The sequence below is a fragment of the Alternaria triticimaculans genome, assembly GCF_023758025.1.
Source record: "Alternaria triticimaculans strain BMP 0046 chromosome Unknown scaffold_10, whole genome shotgun sequence".
Classification (NCBI taxonomy): Eukaryota; Fungi; Ascomycota; class Dothideomycetes; order Pleosporales; family Pleosporaceae; genus Alternaria; species Alternaria triticimaculans.
This window is the reverse complement of record NW_026055967.1, coordinates 406373-430548: the sequence shown is the minus strand read 5'-3', so window position 1 is coordinate 430548 and position 24176 is coordinate 406373. Positions and strand designations below refer to the sequence as shown.

General features: G+C 51.0%; 6 protein-coding genes across 6 annotated transcripts; 2 read left to right on the top strand and 4 right to left on the bottom strand.

Annotated features, from left to right (window-relative positions):
* Nucleotides 1-25: 25 nt before the first annotated feature.
* Nucleotides 26-5172, bottom strand: J4E78_007016 (uncharacterized protein; the record flags this gene model as incomplete). Its single annotated transcript, XM_049367626.1, has 7 exons — nt 26-1375; nt 1399-2634; nt 2881-3499; nt 3551-4244; nt 4291-4339; nt 4631-5110; nt 5164-5172. The coding sequence occupies 7 exons, from the start codon at nt 5170-5172 to the stop codon at nt 26-28; spliced, it is 4437 nt and encodes a 1478-aa protein (XP_049220596.1).
* A 652-nt stretch (nt 5173-5824) lies between these two features.
* Nucleotides 5825-6910, top strand: J4E78_007015 (uncharacterized protein; the record flags this gene model as incomplete). Its single annotated transcript, XM_049367625.1, has 4 exons — nt 5825-5906; nt 5957-6154; nt 6214-6714; nt 6780-6910. The coding sequence occupies 4 exons, from the start codon at nt 5825-5827 to the stop codon at nt 6908-6910; spliced, it is 912 nt and encodes a 303-aa protein (XP_049220595.1).
* Nucleotides 6911-9912: 3002 nt separating this feature from the next.
* J4E78_007014 (uncharacterized protein) lies at nt 9913-11106 on the bottom strand (the record flags this gene model as incomplete). Its single annotated transcript, XM_049367624.1, has 1 exon — nt 9913-11106. One exon carries the CDS (start codon nt 11104-11106, stop codon nt 9913-9915), a length of 1194 nt encoding a protein of 397 aa, XP_049220594.1.
* Nucleotides 11107-14002: 2896 nt separating this feature from the next.
* Nucleotides 14003-19076, bottom strand: J4E78_007013 (uncharacterized protein; the record flags this gene model as incomplete). The annotated part of the gene is made up of 7 exons (XM_049367623.1): nt 14003-14035; nt 14319-14891; nt 14942-16634; nt 16688-16779; nt 16827-17511; nt 17562-18999; nt 19046-19076. 7 exons carry the CDS (start codon nt 19074-19076, stop codon nt 14003-14005), a joined length of 4545 nt encoding a protein of 1514 aa, XP_049220593.1.
* A 722-nt stretch (nt 19077-19798) lies between these two features.
* On the top strand, nt 19799-20939 carry J4E78_007012 (uncharacterized protein; the record flags this gene model as incomplete). The annotated part of the gene is made up of 2 exons (XM_049367622.1): nt 19799-19917; nt 19964-20939. The coding sequence occupies 2 exons, from the start codon at nt 19799-19801 to the stop codon at nt 20937-20939; spliced, it is 1095 nt and encodes a 364-aa protein (XP_049220592.1).
* Nucleotides 20940-22325: 1386 nt separating this feature from the next.
* On the bottom strand, nt 22326-23855 carry J4E78_007011 (uncharacterized protein; the record flags this gene model as incomplete). The annotated part of the gene is made up of 2 exons (XM_049367621.1): nt 22326-23678; nt 23784-23855. The coding sequence occupies 2 exons, from the start codon at nt 23853-23855 to the stop codon at nt 22326-22328; spliced, it is 1425 nt and encodes a 474-aa protein (XP_049220591.1).
* Nucleotides 23856-24176: the final 321 nt, after the last annotated feature.

The following is a 24176-nucleotide window of genomic DNA, read 5'->3' as shown; positions in this document are numbered from 1 at the left end:
ACTTGGCAATCTATTCGGAACCCGTTCATAGCGTACTCAAAGAGAAGGACACATGCTCCCCGTTGTCTAACCCATTCTTGACCACAATAACGCCATCTTGGTGTACAATCACGATATCGTGGCTCCGCCGTACCTTGGCGATAAGAGGCGAGTTGCCTGTGCGCCAAACCGATGGAACAAAGAAGTGCTTCTGGAATTGGTCGAGGACTTTGCGACCGCCTTCCCCGATCTGAACCGAGCAGACCCACCCCATCTTGGAAAGGAAAATAAGATGCCACCAATCGAACTTTTTCACCGTACCAATGATTCTCTCCACATCGGGTATATCAGCGACATCTCTAATGGAAGACCAGCGAGTATAGGACTTGCTACGACCGCCTCCGAAAGGATAAGAGAATGGGACATTGGGCGTAGCCGTTGGCGATAGAGGAATACCCAGGGTTGAAGATGGCTTGGGGTTCAAGAAGATAAGAGACTGTGTCGCGTTGTCAATTGACATATCAGGCGACGACGAGCCTCCGATATCAGTAGACTCGGGATCCAGAGTAGTCAGATCAAAGACGCGTATCTTGGTCATCATAGCGTCATTAGACTGAGGTCGCAGGCCCGGTACACTGTGCTGCACGGTTTGCGATCGCTGCAGAATGACCAGGTCATCGCCTTCGCTTGAGACAGAAATGGCATCCGCGTCGGCTTGTTCCCCAGACATGCGCCTCTCGATCTCGATCGGCACCACGGGGTTCTCAGAGGCAGCGATCTGGTGAAGGTCCTCCCATCTGAAAAGCCGCAAGATCTTGTCCTCAAAAAGAAGCAGTTGCGACGGAGCAGATGGTCGAACAAACCATTTCCAAGCTATGCGTTCTCGCCTGTCAAGTGACGCTACTTGCTCCTTGGTTGATAATGACCATATAGAGTCCGCCTCTGATGAGGAAACAAGTACGAACGAACCCTCAGGGTGGACGAGGATCTGTCGTATAATACAGCCTTGGCCTAACCTCGACTGGACCATCATCTCAGCGCTCCATTCTCTCCGTGTGCCAGTCGTGATTTTCATGATACAAAACTTTCCTGCAGAGTCTGCACTCGCTATCACACGCGCTCTAGGACTCCAGTCCATGCATGTAATACTAATGAAGGACCCACCATGCTTGTATAGGTTGCGCATAGTGTTCTCGGGGTCGTCGAGGTTGCAGGTATCGACACGTCCGTCGTTGCGCCCGCAGAAAGCCATACCACTTTGATCGCAACAGTGCAGGGTGGTTATGATAGCAGACTCGTTGACAACAGATTCAACAATGTCGTCTACTATTTGGTGCACAGATTCGCTAGGCTCGCTGGAGAGAGCTTCAGTGTCTTGCCCGAAGAGGACGAGTGGCTCCCAGACATTGGCTTGCGTACCCCGCGAATCACGATGCGCAGGCTGTCGCTAGTGAAGGCGAGCGACGATACCGGATCTCCTTGTATATGTATGCTGTGGAGAGGTTGGAGTGTCTCGAAATCGAAAATCTTGATCCCGCCATTGCCGTCGCTTCCAGCAAAGGTCTTTTCATTACAAGACATAGCTATCTTCGTAACGCATGTCGCAGTTGTGAGGAGCGGCTTGCAAGTCCTACTATCGAACTTGACCAGGATATCGTCCCAATATGACACCAGAAGTCGTGGGTTTGCAGAGCTGGTATTGAAGACTAGACAGTTGACGGTGTGGCCTCCCTTGTCATTCTTGTGCGTTGCCGGTCTCAAGCAAGCCCCGATACGGTGCTGCTTATCCAGAGACCACAGCTGTACCGGCTTGCTTCGATAGACTATCGCAAGTGTTTGTTGTTCTGTAGATAGCCTGGCCGCAGACGGAGATGGTGCAAAGCCTGAGTCTGTGTCTTCAGAGAAAGCGTCAATCCAGGGGACCTGGTGTAGCGGTGAGCCATCGGAAATTCTGTAAGTCAGAACATGCTTGTCTCTGGTCGCTATTGTAACCGACGTTTCTGTCTCGTCGAAAGTCAAAGCTAGGGTTTGCGAATCGGTAGCGATGTGGAAGAGTTGAACGCCAGTCACCACATCCCACAGTCTTAGAAACCGCAAACCAGCTGAGGCGATGACTTTGGATGTGGAACCAAACTCCAGAACTGATACTGATTCTTCATGTCTCATACTCAGGAGGTGTTCGCACGTGGAGGTTCGATAGACATTGACCAAGCCGTCAGCCAACCCAACAGCGAATCGTTCGTCTCGAGAAGCAGCCACTGTCGCGTAGGTGTCATGATATGAGATGGAGCATATCCTATCCCCCCAACCTGCGTTCCACGCGCCTACTAGCTTGATGCCATCCTCAGCATATCCGAAGTGCCGGTATACAGCAGAGTCTCGAGGACAAAACGGCGGCACGAGTGTGTGGATGGCAGCGGGATCGCTCAGAAGATTGACGCCGAACTGTGTTACCAACCTAGGTAAGTCGACGGCCCAGGCATGGAGATCGCTTTGCAATAACGGAACATGCTCCATCCTGCGGTTGAGGTAGTTCGACAGGTGTCTTGAAGTTCGATTAAGACAGTCCAAATCTTTGAGATGGGCCACGTGCTCGATCCAGGAAAGCACGTTTGTTCTGAAGAACTTGTCTAACGTGTTGAACAGTTCGTTGGACTGGGAGGATGCTCGAAGAATGTGTTCGCTGAACCGTAAACATACGTAGTCAGTCATTGAAGTCTTGCTGTGCCCGCTCGTAGTGGAGCTACGCCGTCTCCTTGAATAACTCAATTCATCGCTCATCAGATGATTGAGGCAAGCCGATGCAATAAGACTGTGTCCTTCGGCATAGTCAATTCGAAAGTCTGAGTTCAGATCCGGATGAGTGAGGAAAGTGCGGGCTGTTTCGTGAACTAGCTGTACCCGCGACTGCACATCAATATCGAGGAAGTATCCACAAAGATATTGGAGACTGGTTCGTAGATCGCGTGCTATAGGACTTCCCAGAGTCAGCCTGATAGCATCCTTCATCTGGTTGACGGTCAAGGGATGCACAGCGCAGATTGCCCATGTAATTGTATGCTTTGCTGCGCTCTTTGACCTCAGGGACTCCATTTTCCGGATGTTGTGCGTGTATAGGTCATCCATTTCTTGAGGAATCTCGCATAGAACCTCGTGAACTTCTCCGACAGTGAAAACTTCCCGAAGCTGTTTAGTCACTAGCACGGTCCACAAGAAGCTACCGCCAGACATGCGAACAATCTTGTCAACCAATTTTTCTCTTTCTTGAGTTGTATTAACGGGGAAGGTGGCGGACCATTTCTGGACGTACGAGGAGATATCGGGCAACAAATCCTCTGGCGATATGTATTCTTGCACCAGAGGAAGCTGCACGAACAAATCATCCAATGCGGGATCTGGTCGACTGGTGACGAAGATCTTCAGTGGGATGTTTTCGTCGATCTTGGACAGTAGACTGAAACATTCATTTAATGTGCCCCTGTCGGCTGCCTCGTCTAATGCATCAACCACCCAATAATGACTGCAGCGGTTGTGTGAGTTCCGCCCTGCATAGGAGCTGCAAAACACTTACGGGGTAGGGAATGTAACGTGAAACACACAGCTCGTGAAAACAGTGTTCCAGATGGTTCTCTGGTTGCGAGCATCGATGGGTGGACCTTTCTGTGAAAGCCGGAAAATCGCGCTACGAACGACAGGGTTGATCTGAGCCATCTGTAGCGCCATGGAGCGTAGAAAGCTGCTCACGTTGTTGTCGGTCTTATCACCTTTGTTGAAGAAGTAGTGACATACGGGGCTGTCTTGTAAGAACTCAATAACATAACTTGCGAGCATTGACTTCCCCGACGCCGGTGTCCCCTTCAGCCAGAAATAGCGAGGTGCTGGTGGCGACCGCCACTCCCGAAAACTGGTTCTGTTAGTGAGCCAGGAACCTGATCCAGTCATTCTTGTGTTATTGAGGGTTGAAAGCCTTTTGTCGTCTGATGCATCGATGGAGAGGTACTTAGCGATCTCCTCCATCTCGTTCGCCCTACTTTGATACAGCTCTGGTAAAGATAGCAGTACCGATGCATCGGGAGTTTTGATACCAATCTCCATACTTGAGAAATTCGATGGTGTTGTTTGCTTCTGCATTTCGAGCCTTATCTGATCGATTGTTGATGCCAGACGGTTTCTTAGAGACCTGTAATTTGAGTCCAATTTAGTCTCGAACTTGGCTAGATCGCGATGGTTCGCATTTAACAACTGGATGCGTTCTTCAGCGTAACCTATGACGGTCAGTATTAGATCCATGGCTATTATCGGCTAGCAGACCTAGAGTAGCGGATTCTTGATCGACGATCATTCCAACAGGAGGTGTGGGCTGAGACTCGTAGAATGTGTGCAAATGTATTCCCGCATAATGAATACGGAAGGAGTCGCTCAGAATACGTATGCTCTCTGACTTAGCTTGCAAACTGGATACGTACGCTCTTCGTCCACTTCCAGACAGGCGAAGGAAATTGTTTAAAACACCAGCGAGATTCGAGCCTCGGTGGGGAGTACCCAGGAAATACAACGAATGTAATCGGTTAGCGATGTCGCTGTAATCCGGATTAGTCTTAGATAAGACGCATGCTTTCTTGATCACTAAACCACCCATGCTGTGCCCTACAAGGATAATGCGACTATCCAGATTATTGATCTTTGGATCGCTCCTCAGGTCTTCGACTAAAGACTGACCGAAAGCATGGATGTCGACCGGACTCTTCAGCCAGGTGGCCCAATTCGCGTTGTATCCAAAGCTGTGGATACGGACTCCTTTGAAGTCTGGGTCTTTAGGTAACCACTCTTTTGGCCAAAAGTAATCGGCGTCTTGCTTGAGACACCATGTTGTGCTGGAACCACCGCCGAGACCATGCACAAAAACAAGGTCTGCGATGACTGCCGAAGTTTCGTCCGGTTCGTACACAGTATTTAGGCCAAATTCGTTCCGTGGCTTCTCGACTTTGGTCGTTGGTTTGCGACTAGAGAACGATTTGAAGCTGAATCTTCGGCCTATAGATGAGCCGAAAGATGCGATGCTGGCACTGCTGGTCTTCGCAGTTTTCCGCTTTTCGATGCTCTTATCGATGTCGGGGAGATCGCTGACATCCTGTAACATTGAATCAGTCGTTCATTTGAGACTAAAAGCTGTGGGCCTCTTACGTCATCCATCGCATGGACTTGATTAGAGAAAGTCGAGTTATCGTGCTGCCTGGACAAAGAATGAGAACAGGTGGGTCTCTGAAGATGTGGAGCTGGCGAGATTGAGTGGAGTTGGAGATGAAAACAGGTCGCTAGAAGGTCAGGCTAGTGTACATGGGGCAATGCAGAGTCAGACTCTTCCCAAAAATGCAACCAATTAACCTATAAAGACATAACAAGATACGACAGCGGAGTGGAAATGGGTTTCAGCAAACAGCCGCAAAAGCAATGATGTTCCAAGCCACAGCCTGGTAGTGGGTCAGACCAATTGGTCAGCGCAACGATGTGTTGTCGCCTTCCTAATCGCGTGCAATCGAGGCGATACGAATGCGCATGAGTGGCGTGTGCCGGTGAGCGCCTGCAGAGCAGAGGACATTGGGTGGCAGCTGGGCAGCCATTCCTTCTCACCCGCATCCTGCATCCCTCACTGGCCAACCAATCGGGTTTAAAGCTCTATGTAACGACCGCTCTGTGGAACCTCGCCCCAAATAACGACCCCGCCGATGTCTCTCTTCATCCAGATTTAATACTCACTCAACCTTGTAAGGCCAAATCTTCTAGTCAGTGCCAGCCTTAAAACTATTGTCGACCCACATAGACCATCTCGAACTCGCTTCAAAGCATGACGGAAATTACGTGGATACCAGAGCCAACGAAACAACTTACGTCGCAGGCTATTGATGTAGACCAAGCCATCGTTGAAAGTAAGTAAATCTCCCGAGTGCTGACAAGAACTGGACTGATCGCCACCAAGAGTTACCGCCGGGATGCAAAGTGATGGGAGCAAAATCACACGGCGCTAGCTTCTGGACACGCACTGCGCGTATCGATGTTCAACTAGCCGATGGGACCCCCAAGAAGTATTTCCTGAAGGTCTCCAGTGGGGAATTAGGCATGAGTATGCTAAGAGGAGAATACTATGGCGTCAAAACCTTGCATGAGTACACTCCAGGTACGCGACCTAGGTAGATGAACACTGACACAGCTCTGACTTTGAACATCGGTCTTTAGAAGGAATCCCACGTGCCATTGCTTGGGGCACATACGTATCTGATCCAAGCAAGCACTTCTATCTCGCTGAATTTATGGAGATGATCGAAGATCTCCCGGACATTCGTAAATTCTCTGCCATGCTTGCTAAACTCCATCACGACAGCATGGTGGACCCGAAAGCTCCGACGAAGTTCGGTTACCATGTCATGACCCACGAAGGAAGTATGTATCAGGATCTGACATGGAGTGAGACATGGGAGGAGCTCTACAGCCGCCGCTTTCAGTCCTTTGTCGACCAGGAGTTGGTATCGCAGGGCCCAAGTGAAGAGATTGAAAGACTGGTACTTGGTCTCAAAGAGAAGGTCATTCCTCGCCTTCTTCGACCCCTGAACACTCATGGTCGAAGTCTCAAACCCGTTGCACTCCATGGCAACATTTGGTGCGGTAACATGGGTACCAATGCAGCTACCGGTGACCCAGTATACTTTGACCCATCTGTATTTTGGGGTCATAATGAATGTAAGCAGCTACTCTATTGTTGAAGTTGTAATGGGACTGACGAGGTGATTTTCGATAAAAAAAAGACGATGTCGGTAGTATGGCCACCCCGCGCTACAAGCTCGGCCGGCAGTGGATGCGAGAATATCACAAGTTCTTTCCGATAACAGAACCCGAAGATGACTACGAGGATCGCAACCTTCTTTATGCTATGTAAGCAAACCAGCCAAGACCAATGTCTTTGCCGCTAACGTAACGAAGAAACGGACACTTTTGCGCCTCAGCCTTGTACTCGGACAACAGCAACTTTCGAAAGATGTACGCACCGACTATTCTTACCACGCACGGATCCACTGATATAAAGCAGGGCCATTGCGGATATGCAGCGAATTCTGGAAAAGTATCCGAACGGGTATCAGGGAGAATGAGACATGTGTTCGTAATTTCCGGCCTGTACAAACCAATGGCTGAAGACTTCCCATTTCTGCACTAAGTGTGATTTTGCATCTTACCTAGTGAACCGTCAACCCATTCCGGGCCAGTCTCCACCTTCGTCCAAATCTTAGCTCGATGAAGTAAAAGAAACCGGCAATGAGGCAAAACGAACTCATGATAACGAAGGTCCAGCCAAAACCTATAGAATCTATGAGGTATTGGAGAACGGCTATCATGACGGTAGAAAGGGCACAACGGACGATATTGGACGAAGCCTGAGCCGTTGCTGGCATGTCTTGATTGATATCAACCAGTAGAGTGTTGTTGATCTAAGACAGTTAGCGATGGGCTATCATGAACTGTAGCTGAGGGCTTTTACGTTGAAGCAAGTCTGGATAGAAAGGCCCGCAAAGAAAAGGCAGATCAGAGGTCCTGCAAGGTGCTAAGGCGTGTCAGCCAACGAATGAAACCCTTCGGGACGCCACTCTGCTCACTAGACGCTCATTGACCAGCCAGCCATAGACCAAGATGGAGGCAAAAGCACAAAAGACGGGCGCGAATGCGCTCCTCATACGAGCTTCTTCAATGGGAAAATTCAACAAATCATCCCCAGACATTTTAGTCACGGGCAAGCCATGGGCCTTCGCTACAATACGATAGTCTCGGTCTATCCACTTGCTGGAGATCAAAGTCGCAAGAATCGCGCCGACACCAAATGGAAGATATGACAGGCCGACTTGCCATTCTTTGAGATGGTAGACCTGCACAAAGGTTGTCGACAGTGATGTGTGAATGCAGCAGTAAACAGTGTACAAGAAACTTCCAGGCATAATGCTTACAGCCACGTCTTTGCGTGACAATACGCGAAGACTCATGATTGGATTCGGTATTCTCTTGACTTGAAGGGGTGGGGGCGGAGTACTCGGGCCGCGCTGGCCGTCCCATGGCCGCATGATACCTCTGATGATAGGCTCCAATAGCTTTGAAGGTTTGATACCGCCGTTCCCGATAATGCTCCGATTGGTCTCCGGTAAGGCGAGTAATAGTGTGACCAAACAAAAGCCGGACACGATGGCTAGAAATCCGAATATCCATCTCCAACCAGGACCGGAGGCAAATGCGCCACCTATGACCGGGCCCAGGCTTGGCGCGGTGGTGATCCTATCGAGTGTCAAAAGAAGCTGATCTAGAGTGTGACGCTGTGTAGCGATTTCACTCACCCAAATGAAACAGCAGATACAAAGGCCCCCCTCTCACTTGGTGCTGAGATGTCGGCGATAACACCATATGAGATGGAGAAAGCGCCTGATCTTGGTTCACAGTTGTCAGCTTGCTGCACATTCATGCTCGTCAAGAACCTGGCGGGGGCCACATGCCAGATATCCCTGCACTTTGCACCATGCGTAGCAGTAAGAGTGCCACAGCTGAGTGTTGCATTGCAAGCCCAACGTTCGCGGCGACATACAGCAGAAGGGTGACTGCGTAAACGGGTCGGCGTCCAAACATGTCAGCTGCATCTCCGACAACCGCGGGAGCGACGGCAGATACGACCAAGTAGGACGTGACGGTAAGGTTGATCATCGTAATCGACGAGTCCAGATCCTTGGCAACCATCGGAAGGGCAGGGTAATAAATGAAACTGCTCAGAGTCGAGAACCAGGCTGCCAGGGTGATCATAGCAACAATTCCGTATCGTTCGTTCTTTGTGAAAAGCGAGTATGGCACCGGCGAGTCTGCAGCTGACTCGTGCGGGTTCTGGTTTACTCCTGGTTTGTCTTGCCCGTCCGCTTCTCGGTTATCCGTATTACTTGGAGAAAACATGACGGTTGAAAAGAGAAGCTAAAGCTGATCCGTTGGGTTGAACAAGTCTGGATTCGAATGAGGTTGGTAGATCGCAGTTGGAAATCGATGACTATGCGACGTGTTTGAGAGTTAGGGTCGAGTACACCTAGGCAGTTTGCAGCTTCCGAAATTGTCTGCTCCCTGTGTAAGCTGCATGAGGGAGGTTTGAACCAAACAAATAGTGTGTCGATACCTAGTGCTTCAAACCCGCGGGCAGGTGGCACAGAAGCGGGGTTTGCAAACCTCAACCAATAGCAGTACGTGACATCGCTGACGCTGTGCATACTCGCACATTTGATTCACCGGAAAATGTACGTTCTTGATCTCGCAAACGCCTGCGCGTCCTGCCCAGTGCTCACTCCACAAATACAGATTGGCGTCCGCAGTGGATACCCCACTCTTGCTGGCATGTCGACCCACCAGCTCGAACCACTCTGATGCCACCCGCTTATTGGGAATTGCAAAGCGCGCCGAAAATCGATCAAAGCGACGTCGCGCTTGATGAGAACATCATCACAGGTAAGTCTACTTCCTCTCCGATGACAAGAGTTTCCCCTGGCGCTGTGGGGGCTGACACACCTGGGTACACTCCAGTACTGCCATCAAAGGCGAAAACTCAAATGTATCTGGGTCATGGCGCGAGCAATTGAAATACAGCAGCCCGTGCAGTTGTCGATATAGGTGTGAAAGAAGAGTCCTACTTTGTTAAACTGAGTTGTGGTACTGGACCGCCACTGCGCTATGCTCAACGCGATGTAGTCACAAGGCGACGCGACTGGTAGCGAATTGTTCCACGGTGAGTTCGAGAGGAGAAAGATGATCAACGATCTTGTCCCAGACTTTTCATCGAAACCTCTCTCGTAGGGTAAACGCAAAAACTGTGCAGTTGAACCAGCACTACATGTACGACTCGAATGTCATCGGCATCAGGTCTTCCAACTCCTATTGCCACGCGTAGTGCTCGTTGTTCAGCCACAATGGCCTCTCGTCACTGACACCACCATCTGCATCGTACCAAAGAAGGCTAGCAATACTGTCGTTCTTCCGTTCTACAACCTCGAAATCTAGACCACTTTGAGCAAGTATGTCTAGAGCCAAGGGTGTAGGATCCCAAAGCTTGACGACATCGAGTTTCCATTCTTTGGCTTCGGCCTGGGCTGCCTGCAAAACCACCCGAAGGTATACTGCCTGCTGTTCGTACATGGCAGGCTCAGGCAGTTTCGCTGCATCAGAAGATAGCCTTGTCGCAGTCTCATCGACCTCAACCACTAGCCGAAGTATGTATAGCACGTTGCGTGACGTGCTTGCGTCAGGATGACTGTAGTATCGATGCGTCCAAAGTGCCCAGACTTGGCTGCCGGGCGGGCCAGCTATCGCTCCTTTCGCGTTGGGTATCCGGTCAAAGAGGTGTTTCGTCGCAAACACCTCTTTGGATATGTGCCAGAGCATATGGTCAAGATCTGGGATGATCGTAAAACGAGTTTTCGCCTCTTGCGTGGGTATTGCCATGCGGGACCGAGCCAAGTCTTCGTCCCGCTTGCACAAATCTCCTATCTCTTCCTCGATAACTGGTGTAGTCGGCGAAGGCCACGCGATGGCGCAGGGTTGCAGCTCGATGTGCGAATTGGTGGAGTTTGGGAGCCAGCCTAGTTTCGCATAGAATTCTTTCCCAATGTCGGAATACAGCGTGCTTCCTACACATGGATATCCTTCTGCTTGCCACGTATGCAAGGTCCTCGCCAATTCACGCATCATGCGCGCCGCATACCCTCGGCCGCGGTACTCGCTCGGGGAGAAGACGCTGGCCACGCCATGCACAATGTTCTCGCTGATAGTACCGCTGGTATCGCTCGTGAGTGATCGCTTGCAGAAGCTCTCGCAAGAACACAAGATTTGACGTTCGTTGGGAGCTTGATCTTTGTGAACCAAGATCCATGCTGTCATGCCTCCATCCTGGGCTAAAGGAACCGTAGCGAGGAATTGTCCCTCTTCTAAGTATTTCGCAAGTGGAAGCGAGTCTTTCCATTCGGTGGATGTATTCGTGGAGATTGTCGTGCACTCTTCTTCGGTAGGGTGCCGGATGACGAGGTGGGGGCTATGCGAAGTCGGCAGGTCTTCTCTCGAGAGGTCGGCCATGGTACTTCGTAGTGCCTCGTTTATGCGCGATGCGGAAGATGCAGTTGTGTAGCGTTTTAGTATGGTTTACTGGACATGCACTTACGATGTATGAGGGATGCCTTGAGTGCGGGGCTTTCAGCTACATCCATGTCCAAGGCCATACCTAGATACGTATGGCCGAGAGCGACGATGGCCGAATAATGGGATCGGAGCAGGCCACGTATTCCATACTGAAGCACCACCTAGCGTCGCAGCATGAAGTGTGGGTGATGATTCTGGTCGCGCGTATAGGACGTGTCTTACGAGGGGACTGTGGGGCACCTTGGCCGGGCCTGGAGTTGAGACGCGTGACTGACGCGCTAAACAAGCACGTGATCAACGTCATCTTCAGGGTCCTGCGCGTGTTTCCTGCCGCGTGCGGCGCATGCCCGTGCCGCACAAAGACACCCACGAGTGCGATCCTCTCCTCAACGACACCCTCCCTTTTCAAGCGCCACATCATGCGACCATCATGCGCAATGCCTGCGTAGTACTGAGACAGCATTGCTCTTGTCAAGACGCCATTACCCAGCACCTTCGCATAGGAAGCACACATCGGCGCGCAAGGCTGTGCAACGGCTACATTCGTAGCGATAGAGGTCTTGGGACAACTGAATGTACTAGCAGTATATTCCACATCATGTTTGCTAACGTGTAGCATCTAGTCAGCCCTGTCGTCCTCTTTACTTGCTAGTCGATCCCCATTATACCTGCACCCCAAACCGACGACCGCAGTATACCCCATTTAAGCGCTCCTCACCGCAATAGTACGCCACTGGTGACTCCGCACCAGCAGCAGAACCCGGCACGAGCCAGTACACATCCTACACCCATGTTGTCGTCTACGACCCTTCGATCTATAGAGCCCAGCCCATGGCAACGCGGTTATCTACATTCCAAGTCCTCAACATTGTACATACGACCATAGGATCTTGACAACCAGCGCTTCCCGTTCGCTCAGCGGTACTTAAGCAAGATACCGGCCAGCTAGGCTGTTGTATGTTTTTGCTCTTCTTTTTGCATCTAGGATCATGCAGCGCCAAGACGACACGGCTCCATGCCCATTTGCCTCACCTTTTTTTTAGCTTAGGTGCGGCTACTTGCATGCATTGTGTCACAAATGTCACGAGCACTGCCTCTTCAGCGCTCTGCCTTGTACGCCACAACATCTTATCTGTCGTTTCTAACTGCAAGATGATACTCGGCAGGCGCAAAACCTGTATTCTAGGTGTCACGGCATCTGTAAGACGCGTACCCGATTCTGCCTTCTGAGCTCAACACATTCAAGAGCGCGAAACGTACTTTCACCTTCACTGCTTTCCTCTAGGACCGGCCCATCCAGCTTCCTCATTCATTATTGCGTCATCACATCCACTGCTCTCTTTCGGCGACGCAGGTCTCTTGCCATCAGCCATATTTCAACAGACTGTCATGATCATCCCAAATGCCAACGTCGACGCCGGATCGCTCCCGAATGGAAGCACTCCGCTCGACAACACTTCCCGTAAGTTGTGAACGACTTGTAGCAAAACTTTGGGACTAAGTTGACAGCAACCAATGGCAACACTTCCAATCAGGTGTCCTGGCAGAGCGCTTGCTGGCCTGTTATTGCATGCATGGTTACCGTCATGATGCAAAGCACTGGTCGGGTTCTCGGCGCAAACCACGTGCTCAGTACCGCTTTACGAGCTTCGCCTTTAGTTTGCGCTTTGGATACAGTGATGATGATCGTCGAATTCGTCTGTCTGATGAACGTTGGCTGCCCGATTTCTACTGCCGCAAGGCATGTCTGGTATGGTCGATTTGAACGCGGAAACATCCAATCCACGCTCAATCTACCACTCGCATCGATTCGAGACGACCTTTCTGATTCGGTCTTGAGAAACTCTGGAGTTCCCGTGGACGACAACATCCCAGAGGATACAGTAACGCCAAATGGCATCAGCAACCATGACACAACTACACCTGCGACCGGGAGTGGAGCTGTTGAAGTTCCTTCAAGGTCGAACACGCCTATTCGGGATCTCCAAATGACCAACAGCAATTACCTCACGGGATCATCGATTGATCGCAACTGGAGACAAAGCATGTTTGCGTTCACTATCGGAGCGGCTCCACAGGCTTTAAAAGTATTCGCTATGCGTGGTACTCCCCTCACCCAGGTCTTGATGTCGATATATACCATAGCCTTTCTCGTACCAGAGTTGTTTCGCTTAACAGCTGGAAGTGCTGGCGAAATCGACTTGAGGCCAATGCCTATCGTCGTCCGTACTAGAAGAACTACTGCGGAGGTAGCGAAAGTTCTGTGTGGCTTTGTTGCAATGGCCCCCGTCTTCCTCGCCAACATTTTGCTTTTCTTTCTCCACACAACTCTCGGAAGCCAAGTTGTGATATGTTTCTACCTCGGCCCCATTTCCATATCCATGATGTTTATAGTCTGCATAGAGTTATCACTGTGGTTTTCAGGGTCTCAAGGCTATACATCGCCACTTCCTCGTGTTATGCAGCTGTGGGCCGTGCATTTCCTAGCCTTTAACCGCAAGCTATTCTACACCCCAAAACAGGTGGTTACCTTAGTTGTCTTGGGTCCCTTACTAGAGTCTGAACCTCTCCTGATTGGGATCTGTCTCCATGGCAGTTTGCTGGTTATAGCGCAGTTTGTTTTGCCCTCTCTCCTGCTACATGGGTATATTCCTCAATTCCCAGCCACCTTAGTGATGTACGGAATCATGACTTCTTTTCTTTTTACTTCTATAGTTTCAGCAATTCCCTCGATGTTTTTATTTCTCTATGGTGCACTGTTTTTTACTTTGTTATCGAAAATCCCACAAAGATTGACGGGTATTAAGGGTTCGATGGGCGAATTTGCATCTGGCTACTTAACACTAAGTAGTCTTGTCACGGCGTTCTATATGTACAGTCAATTATGGACGTCGGAAGGTACGTACAAACCCGCATGGGCGGATTATCTCGGTTGATGTTTCCATTGTCAGAATAGTGCCATCAAGAATGGCCATTAGGTAGTGAATGTTCAATAGATAGTGGATGTCTAACTATGCTGCTTGCCTCCACCAAAGATGCTGTGTTCAACGTTTTCCTTATACTAATTGCCCACTACTCTCCAACCAAACAACCACACTCCTGGGTCTACCCACGGTCATCTCCCCAACGCCCACCGTACTACTCCTTACATCAGGCACAACCATAATACTCTCCCCGTAACTCAAATAGTCAATCTCGCAATTCAAGATCTCCGCCTCTGTGGTACTTGACTTGCCCTTCTCCTCCTCCTTTGGCTTGATCTTCGCGCGGATGTCCACATTTGGCAACAACGTATTGCCCGACTTGAGCGGAATGAGCATGATAGGCCATTCGTGCTCTTCATCTTCCTTGGCAGTGAAGTGCGCACGTCGCTGACCGGCGACGAGCCAGACTTCCGGGTTCGCGTCGATGGTGTAGACAAAGTCTATGGGCTCACTGACTTCGGCGAGGTTGGCGGCGGAGAGGAGACTGGACGGTGAGGCCCAGCGGCGGGTGTGCGAGATGCGAAGGGTGGTCATGATAGGCTGGCCGACGGTTGCAATCGTGGAATGGGAAGAGGACGAGGGCGAGTTCAAAGATAGGGATGCGGTGTGCAGGATGTGGGTCTGAGGGATTGAGACTGTGATAACCATCCGCCGGGGTGGGTTTGGCGATGGCGGAGCGGTCGGTTGCTGTATTGTATCGGCAGTATCGTCTTCGGTGAGCAGGATGGTTCGGTGTTTCTGTCAAAACATTAGTATACACGGACCACTTGAAGAAGACTAGTACTTACTTCATGCCACTTCTGCAGCCAGGTCTGTGTGTCATCACGGACGACAAGCGGTAAGCTCTCCAGACAGTCTGCCCATCCAACCTCCTCGAACGCACCCAGGTCGAGCCTCTGCAGTAATGCGATCTTTTCGTATTGCGATGGTAAAATGTGTTGCTCTAGTTGACTAGCAAAATGGTCGGTAAGCAAACGAGCAAGTCGATGAACTGGACTGTCTTCCACAGCCTCAGCAAACATCACCCGCACTCGTTCAAGAACGTCTTCATTCAAGCATCGGTACTCAACAGCCAATGATAGACTGCCGGTAGTGGAAATCCGACTTTGTCGCTTCTTGGCAGCGTCCATCGTCTTCTTAGTGACTTTATACGTGACTGCGACAGGCTGTTTGGGGAACACATGGACAGCCTCTTTCGGACGCCTTGGCGCATGGACGTCGAACTCTTCTGATCCTTCTAATGCGACATCTAGAAGCTTCAGTGGCACATGATTGGCGGTCTTGATGTTGAACTTCGAGAACAGTGATTTGCTCTTGAAGTGGTCGTGAACGTTGACGTCTAGAGGCAGTTCAACAGGAATAACGAAGGTCGAGGTATACTGGAACTGTCCCTTGGCGGTGAAATAGTCGACATCGATCTTGACAGTAAGGTCTTGCAATATTGTCTCCATATCGTAAGGCACCTTCAACGTCGCTGTAGTTTCGGCTGCCATTGCACCAATTGCGATGACTCCCGGCGTTGGCTTACTCTCATCGATCTTGATCTCTCCGGAAGCCACACTTGCATTTGCGGTTCGCAGTCGTAAACCTGCAGAGGCAGACTTCAGGCGGACTTCTGCGCGTGTGATCTCGTTCCAGCCAGTTGAGCACTCGACCTCTATGTGCCGCGGCTTGTCAATATGGATGAAGTGCGAGAGATAGATTCGGGCTTGGAAGGATTCGCTACGGGGGAAGCACAGTATCCGAGCTTTCTTCGCAGCTTTGAGAGAATGCGCAGAGACCGAAGTGATGATGCCAAGTGGAGTTGTCGCCTCTGCCTTCTGGAAAGGTTCGTGTACGAAGACGATACGCTTTGCTTCGAGAACAACCCTGTCAACCATGTACGGTCCAATCGTATTCACGTTGCAGCCGATCCACATGCGATTCAAGCCCTTCTTCAACTGTATGGCTCCTGTCTCTTCGAGCCATATGTCCTTGGCTTGATTCGAGACTGCGCTGACCAGTCGGATTTTGGCTGCGCGTATTTCAATCTCGTCTTCGAGATGGTGTCTGAATTGAAGGCGTAACTGGAACCCATCTTTATCATCGTAGTGTCGAACGTACGGCTCTACCGAGATGTCGCCAAAGTACTTCGGCATCTGGACTGTGACATCATAGGGTAGCTGTTGCGAATAGCTGATGAGTTCATGGAATACGTCAGTAGTGTCCACTTTGTCGTCGTTCAGCCAGACACCGGGCATGTCCCCTGCGTCGGTTGTACTGGCTCGTTTTGAGGCACTCTTGAACGCCATTCGGCTCGCCGCAGACTTGGCTAAGAGATCAAGTACCGTCCGCACATATTCATCTTTTCGGTTGAGTTTCTTGAGGCAGCGTGCGTGCATCTTGAGCATGGTTGTCTCGACCGTGTTCCATCTGCTCTCCGCAAAGTACGATGCCATACGTCCAAAGTACATGGCGGCTGCCGCGAAGTCACCGAGTTCACTATAGTGATATCAGTATTAGGCCTGATGTAATCTGAGAAGTGGCAAACATACAACCTGAGGGCAGCCAGATCCCCGAGCACGCTTTCTGCTGACTTGGTCTGGCCTGCGGCCATATAGTGCTTGACGATAAGATCACTCAAACCCTGTAAAAGTTAGCAAATTCATGTGGGGTTATATCATGTCTTCTGACCTCATAGAATTGTCGGAACTGCTTGATGGATGTCATCGCAGTGACCAGCGCTGCGGCAGATATACCGAGACGTGACTTCGAAGCTTCCCCTTCCGTTTCGGTACGAGACTGGTTCTGCTTTGATTCATCCTCTTCCTCTTCCTCGTCTTCTAGATCAACCTCAGTGAGTTCTTCTTTAGCACTCAGCGATGCCAATATAGCATTCCAGCCAATATTCCAGCCCATGCTCTTGCCTGCATGTTCGAGCAAACGTCGCTGAATTGCGAGAAGCTGCGCTCTCGTACCAGCCAGCTCCTGCAGGCCGTTCTTAGCAGAAGGGATCGTGCTCTGTTGGCCAGGTAGTGGTCGATCGTGATACTGGCCGTTCTCGAATACGACTTGGGCATTGGCTGCGGGTTGTGAGTATGGCATGTCTGATACTGGTCGCCCATGGTTCAGAGATGTCGATCTGGATGGATGGATCATGGACTTCTGTTCTGAGACCTTCATCTTTTGTTCTTTGTTGCGGCCACCAAACGAAAGGCTCTTGCCGGAAGAGCCTGCCGATAGGTTTCCAGAGGACTTCGTAAATGGAAGAGATCCTGTAGATGTTTCACGCAAGACCTGTTCCAGCGCAGCGAAAGTCCACGAACGAACGATGTTCTCGACGAGATGATCAGGGAATGTGGTATCGTGAGCTTTCGCCCTACAGCGATGGATTAGTGCTGTGGCTTGACTGGGTGTAGATGGACTTACCCGTGAATTAGATCATCTCGCAAGAGCCGCCCAGCAAATGTGATGAAGTTCAGTGCACGCGAGCAGAGTTCAGCGAGAGAGAACAGATCCTCTGAGTCGTTCCCTTGGCCGCCCGACTTCATACCGATAGCGCTGTCATCAGCCGAGCGCTGTATCACGCCGGCATTCGGTCGAGGTTGTAGCTTGGCTGCGAGGTCGGAACGTGCTGAGACTGAGTTTCCAAGCCTCAAGAGCAAGAACATCTGGCGAGCGAAGATGTAGAGCCTGAAGTCGAAGATCGAAATGTTGTTTGCAAGGATGAGACCGCGATAGTCTTTCTTCAAAGCGTTGATCGGCCTATCATCGTGTATGGATGGACCCGATCCATCATTACCATCCTGCTGTGCAATCTCTGCTGCTGTCTGATATATGTCGTCCGAATAGCTGAGCAAAACGCTTCCTTGCGCGTCTTCGCTCGACTGGTCACGTATGACGCTATCAAGACCGATGGAAAGCTCATCATAGCCAAGCAGCGCATCTTCGACCAGACCTACGCTTTCGAAGCCTCTTGCCAACCCTTCCTTCAAGATGAAGAATGTGTTGAAGTTCCAACCAGGAAACGAGCGCTGAGCGTCATTCTTGCGAATGTCTTCTTCATACTGGCTCACCCGGAGGTCAAACGAAAGAAGGATCAATACCTTGAACTTAGCGATGACATCAGCCCAAGCACGCTCTTGTTCCTGGATGCTCTCAGTAATAGCAGGGGTGGCGGCAGGTGCAGCAGCTGGAAGTATGTGCTGCGGAACTTTCTCTTTTGGCACTCGTATTTGAGCTACCCGGTCAGGTGCCGATTTTGATGAGACGTTGAAGTCGGCGCGAAGCTTTTCAAGCAAGGTCGTCGTCCCGCGCGTCCATCTAGATGCTGCTCCGGACTTCTCCTTCTCACCGGTTGTGGTATTAGAGGATCCACGAGGCTGGCTTGCTGCCGGCGTCTCGGGCACTACGACATGTAGAATCAACCATTCGTACGCATCATGATTTTCCTGGGTGTTCGCTGTACTGCTTTGAGAAGGTGGGGTGTGTTCCTTCACCCACTCGCGAACTTGCTTGCGCGCAGTCGCCTTGTAAGTCTCTGAATCGTCACATCTCAACAGATAGACCTTCAGATAAGGTGTTTGGCGCAATCCTGGGATCTGATGTCGTCTCTCTTTCTCTTTGTTAACCGGCCTGAAGATCTCATCCGTGTTCCTATTGGGCGTACCTTGGCCAGGTGCTGAAGTCGACGAAGCCGCACTTGCAGCCTGTGCTGATTCTTTACTGGGCACGAGATCAACATGTAAGGAGTCGATAGATCTTAGTGGCCGTGTAGGAGCCTTCCAGTGCAAGTTACGAAGGGGCAATCGCGCAGCCAAGTCTTCCTGTATCAATGGAAAGACTCCAGAAGGGTCATGGTACTCGACTGTGAAGTATGAGTATAGGGGTGTTGAAGTTGCAGGGGTGCATACCCGTCACTTTAGAGCTCGATAGCCCATCCATCACCGTAGGTTCAGCTGGGGTTTGCCTAGGACCATCCTCTGTGGCACCCAGGGCTGGCGCACCATTTCCAGCCACACTCATGAAACGTGCACGATGGGATTATCGGTATAATGGCGAATTATGTGATAGACGTCGTTTGCTTGAGTGCGCGGGTAATGATGCCGTCGCGAGATGTACGTTGCGCATTCGGCGGCTTCACCGCTAGCCTGGACTAATCCGAATCCGGTAAAGACTCGTCAAAGGCCTCCGCCACATCACGTGTGAGCGTCTTTCCACCTGGGCATCAACCAGTCACTGCGCAAGTCTCCCACCATCTGCTCATCACCGGTCAACAGCCGTACGATCTCGCTTCACCTTGTACCGATGAGTAAATGCGCCTATTCAGCCCTGTGCTATGCCTTGCGAAGTCATGGCAATGCCTCAGCTGAGCGTCGCATTCATCGCATTGGCCTTTCCATGAGGGGCCTGGAGTTTGCGCCATTTGGACGTGTTGTCGTGCGCTTTATCTCATAAATCCCCTGTTGCGGCCCATGTGTCGAAGGATAAGCATGCTAGCGATTCTATCTGGACGTATTTGAAGCCTGAACACATATTGTCCTTCTCACTCACTGTGCAGCAACGGCTCCTTGCCTCTCTGGCTTTCGGACAGCTTGTCTCGTCAATTACACGAATTAAGTCATCAATCTGTTTATCTCCGCGACATCGTACTCATCTTTGTCAAGATGGGAATGGGAGACTACTCACCTGGCAGCATCTGGTACTATGCACCAAACAAAGCCGCGCCCATAGTCTTCATCATCCTCTTCTCCATCTCCGGTGCGCTACATGCGTGGCAGACAATGTAAACACCTCGATAGTCGCAGTTGCGCACTACTAATACCTCTCAGCAAGCACAAATCATGGCGAACAACAGTCCTTCTGCCGTGGGCCGCTCTTCTGATGATCAGCGGCTTTGCAGTGCGTCTCGCAGGCGCATACGACACTGACAATCTAGCATACCTCATAGCTTCGACCGTCCTCATCATGTCTGGGCCGCCGGTATACGCGCTCATCAACTACTTCATACTGTCAAGGTTACTCTACTACATACCCTACCTGGCCCCTCTTCACCCAGGGCGGGTAGCAACGACCTTCATAGGCCTCGATGGCGTATGCGAGGTCCTCATCGGACAAGGTGCATGGCGCATGGCCAACTCCAGCTCCACCGATGCAGAACGGCAACTCGGCTCTGATCTCGTCACCGCATCGCTTTGTCTCCAGGCAACACTCTTTGGCGCATTTGGCCTCCTCGCTGCACAGTTTCATCGACGTGCCAACAAAGCCGGAGTACTCAAGCAGGACCTACGCGTCGTACTGTATGTCATGTATGTGAGTGCGGGTATCGTTACCATACGCTGCATCTACCGCCTCGTGGAATACATCCTTGGCTGGGAGTCCTCCATATATCAGAACGAAATCTACTTCTGGATCTTCGAAGCTGTCATTATGTTTCTCAACACCGCTTTGCTCAACCTGTGGCATCCGGGTAAACGTCTACCTCACTCCAACTCCGTGTTCCTAGCTCGCGATGGCGTGACTGAACGGAAAGGACCAGGCTGGGGTGATGACAGGCCGTGGATAATTACCATCTTTGACCCTTTTGATATTTGGGGCCTGGTCAAAGGGAGGGACAAGAAGACGCAGTTCTGGGATATGAGCGATGCAGAGTTGGATGCGGCTAGAGCAGAGAAGAAGAGGAATAAGCGAGGAGTACTCAAAGGCTTGGTCGACCCTTTCTATCTTTGGGGCCAAAGGGGATACATTGGCAGGTATCTTAAGAAAGACAAGAGAGGCAGCGCAGACGACCATGAGGGTGTGATATAGGTTCGACACGCCAAGCAACATGAGTACAGTGGTAAAGGTACGAATGATGCAGTCTGAGGACGGGCGCGGATGATGGTCAGATCTATGGAATCTTCTCCTTACCCATCTATTGTTCTTACTGTTATGATTGTCCATCCCGTTCTTTCATCTTACATACTCCCCAAACGCTTTCGTAGTCTCCAGAACATGCTCATGCTGAGGCAAACATCCAAGAGTTTTTATCAAACAATCAATCATACTACTATAATTTACTCTCTTCCGGACCCTCCATGGCATGAAAAATATCACACAGACATCACAGTCAAGGAACCATGCCTAACAAGTTATTCTACGGGCTACTCATTTTCTCAATACTAGTCTTGCTCGCCCCTATCATCTACGTAATCCATAGTTCTCGACCCGGCATGTTCTCAGGGTTATGGAACACCCTACGCAAAGCAGTAGTACGGCTTTACACTTACGTTCAACAGCTGTGGACCCAACGAACTTCACAAGGACAGCAAAACAACAACGTTGCAATTACGTCTCATACACAACCCGCTGACGGCGCGACACAGCTTCTTCCAGCGGCGAATTCATCACAACAGACCTCCAACGCTGGACCCTCCGCAACGAACCAGACGCTCTCGAGAGATGGCATCGAGCTGCAGAGGCGTTCGGATACTGACTAAATATCAGAGCCGTTGCCTTTCGAACCTCCAATTCGAAATGCGCGGGTACATCATCCACATCCACTAGATCAAATTTCGGAAGCGGAAGACTCGTCTGAGAGAACAGGTACGTAGTCGACCAACCATCTTGACATTGAAGAGTGGCGAGATTTCTAACCCAAGCAGTGAGATGATGCGAATGAGTAGACGGAGGAAGAGCGTCAAAGTGACGACCTCTTCGGGGTGTAGTCTCGGCAAGAGTTGAAGCCGAAGGGAACGCGTATGGAGCTTACAGCATGAAGGCGGTTGTACGTAGACATCTTCGACTATTGGTGGAAATACCGAATAGCGGCATTATGAGTCGAAAGTGTTCATGCATGTGATGATGCGCGACTTGCGACTTGGTGATTGCAGGCGTTGAAGCTATTACGCGGCAGGCGCTACGCGTCCTGTCAGGCCCCGGGTGTCGTCACCATCTAGTCAAACGCGACATCGGTTTTCACCGTCACTAACCAGAAGCGATTTTGTGAGAGATGCAATAGACGTTAAAAATTCATGATAATGCTATGCTTCTATGTAAGCAACAGACCTACTTCCAGGTAGGTTGGTGAATATGCAAAACCCTTAACCGAGAGGTTGTAATCCATGCCACTCTTGATAACGCCAACGATGCACGTATGCATTGTAAAAAAAGTCATTACGCTGGACAGGTATTAGGAAAATTGTAGTCCGCACATCAGAAGCCGTTGAAGCCCATGAGGATGCCCGCACCAGCGACCGCAGCGCCGCCAACCCATCGGTTTGCAGTTGCGGCCGGCATGGCAGCGCCGGTAGAGGTCAGGATTCCACCGCCACCGGTTATGTTGGGTCCATCGATTCTGGGTCCGCCAGTGCCGACAGCTGCAGTAGACACTGCGTTGGGAACACCTGTAGCGTTGGGTACGCCGTCAGAGCCTTCTTTAATCTCCTGGACGTTTTCTGAGGTGGCGTTGAAATTTGTCTGCGCAAGGGAAATTTCGTTGTTCTCAAGGTCGTAGACAACGTATGCGGATCGTAGGAAAGTATCGCCGAGAACGGCGACAGAGGAGCCCGCGGGCCCAATGCCAAGTATGCAGACGGGCTGTCCACGACTAACGGCAGCAACTATGACAAGCTCGTTGAGTGGGACAGAGATCGTGACGCCGGAGAAGTTGAATTCAAGCGAGCCTTCCTGATTCGCAAGGTCGCAGTCGACAGTGGCTGCGCCCTGCGAAGGACGGTACTGGGCGCCGAAGGTCTGGTACAGAGCGCTCGCGACATTATCGGGAAGATACATCAAGGAGGACCCTGAGTCAAGCAGGACCGGTACGTTGGAATCGTTGAAGATAGAACCGTTCTCGCCGTTCTGTCCCATACCGGTTAGAGCGATGATGAATTCGGCATATTGTCCACGCTCTGGGATAATTGGTAGTGTCTGTAGTTCACCCGAGTACTTGTCGGTGTCTACGCCTCCAAAGAGAATGCTTCCGGTCGACGCATCCAGGTCGTTCAGCCATAGCGAGTATGCGTTTGAGTTGATAGTACCGTCGTCCTTTAGCTTTTGAGGCAAGTTGGGGTATGGTTCTAATCCGGCGCGTCCTACGGCAACTTCGTTGATGGTGTAGCCAATTCCGAGGATACCCTCCGGTGAGCTCGATACGTAGCCGATACCGAACTGCAGGTCTTCTACTGTCTGGCCGCCGAGGCGGAAGTTGTCTGTTGCGTAGTCTCCCGATGCGCCTGACCCATCCACGTATGAAATGTTGAATGCGCCGTTGACGTAGTTATAAGTCGAAGAGTCGTTCGCGTTGTATGTGCCCGATTCGCCGCACTGGTTGCCCCCTTGGCTACACAGATTCGAGTTCACTGAGTTGACCCAGAGATCGCTGCTGCCGGTATCGATGTGGAGGCGGAAGTTCTGTTCGGGGGTGCCTAAGCTGGCGTTGGCGAAGTAGAGTGTCTCGAGGTTGTCAAGCGTCTGCTGGACAACGTTTTGCCGTCTCCGTAGCTGGTCGTGTGCGACGGGGTTGACATTTCGGCGCTGGGTATCCAGGCGCACTACTCTTGGGTTCTGAAAAAGTCAGCATCACATTCGACAAAGCTCTGGTGATGCGCACGAGGCGCTGCGGGAGGATTCGCTTCGCAGTGAATCTGGGGTGCCAAGAGTCGCACTTACCTCTCGCGGTGCAAGCCTCACTGCTACAGCCGACGACGCCAATTGCGCCGCCAAGAACGTCGAGTACTTCATGATGTGGTTTCTGAGAAGAGGATCCTAGGGATGTGCGATCGATGTATACCACGGAAGTGAAAGGATCCCTGGTGTGGCTTGGTAAAACCTGACGCACGAGTGGTCGGAGTTGGGTGAGGGCGGCAATGGCCTTGTGTTTGAGATTGCAATTGAAGTCGCAAAAAGCGGAGCGCTGTCCAAGCACAGTGCGAGTAGAGGATGACAAGGGAATAATAGCGACAAAGCAGAAACAAACGAGCTGTGACTAGGAATACAGTCGATGCGAAGTAGAGGCGCAGGCGCGAGGCTTTAGTCGGCGCAGGGGGCGTTCGAGCCTTGTGA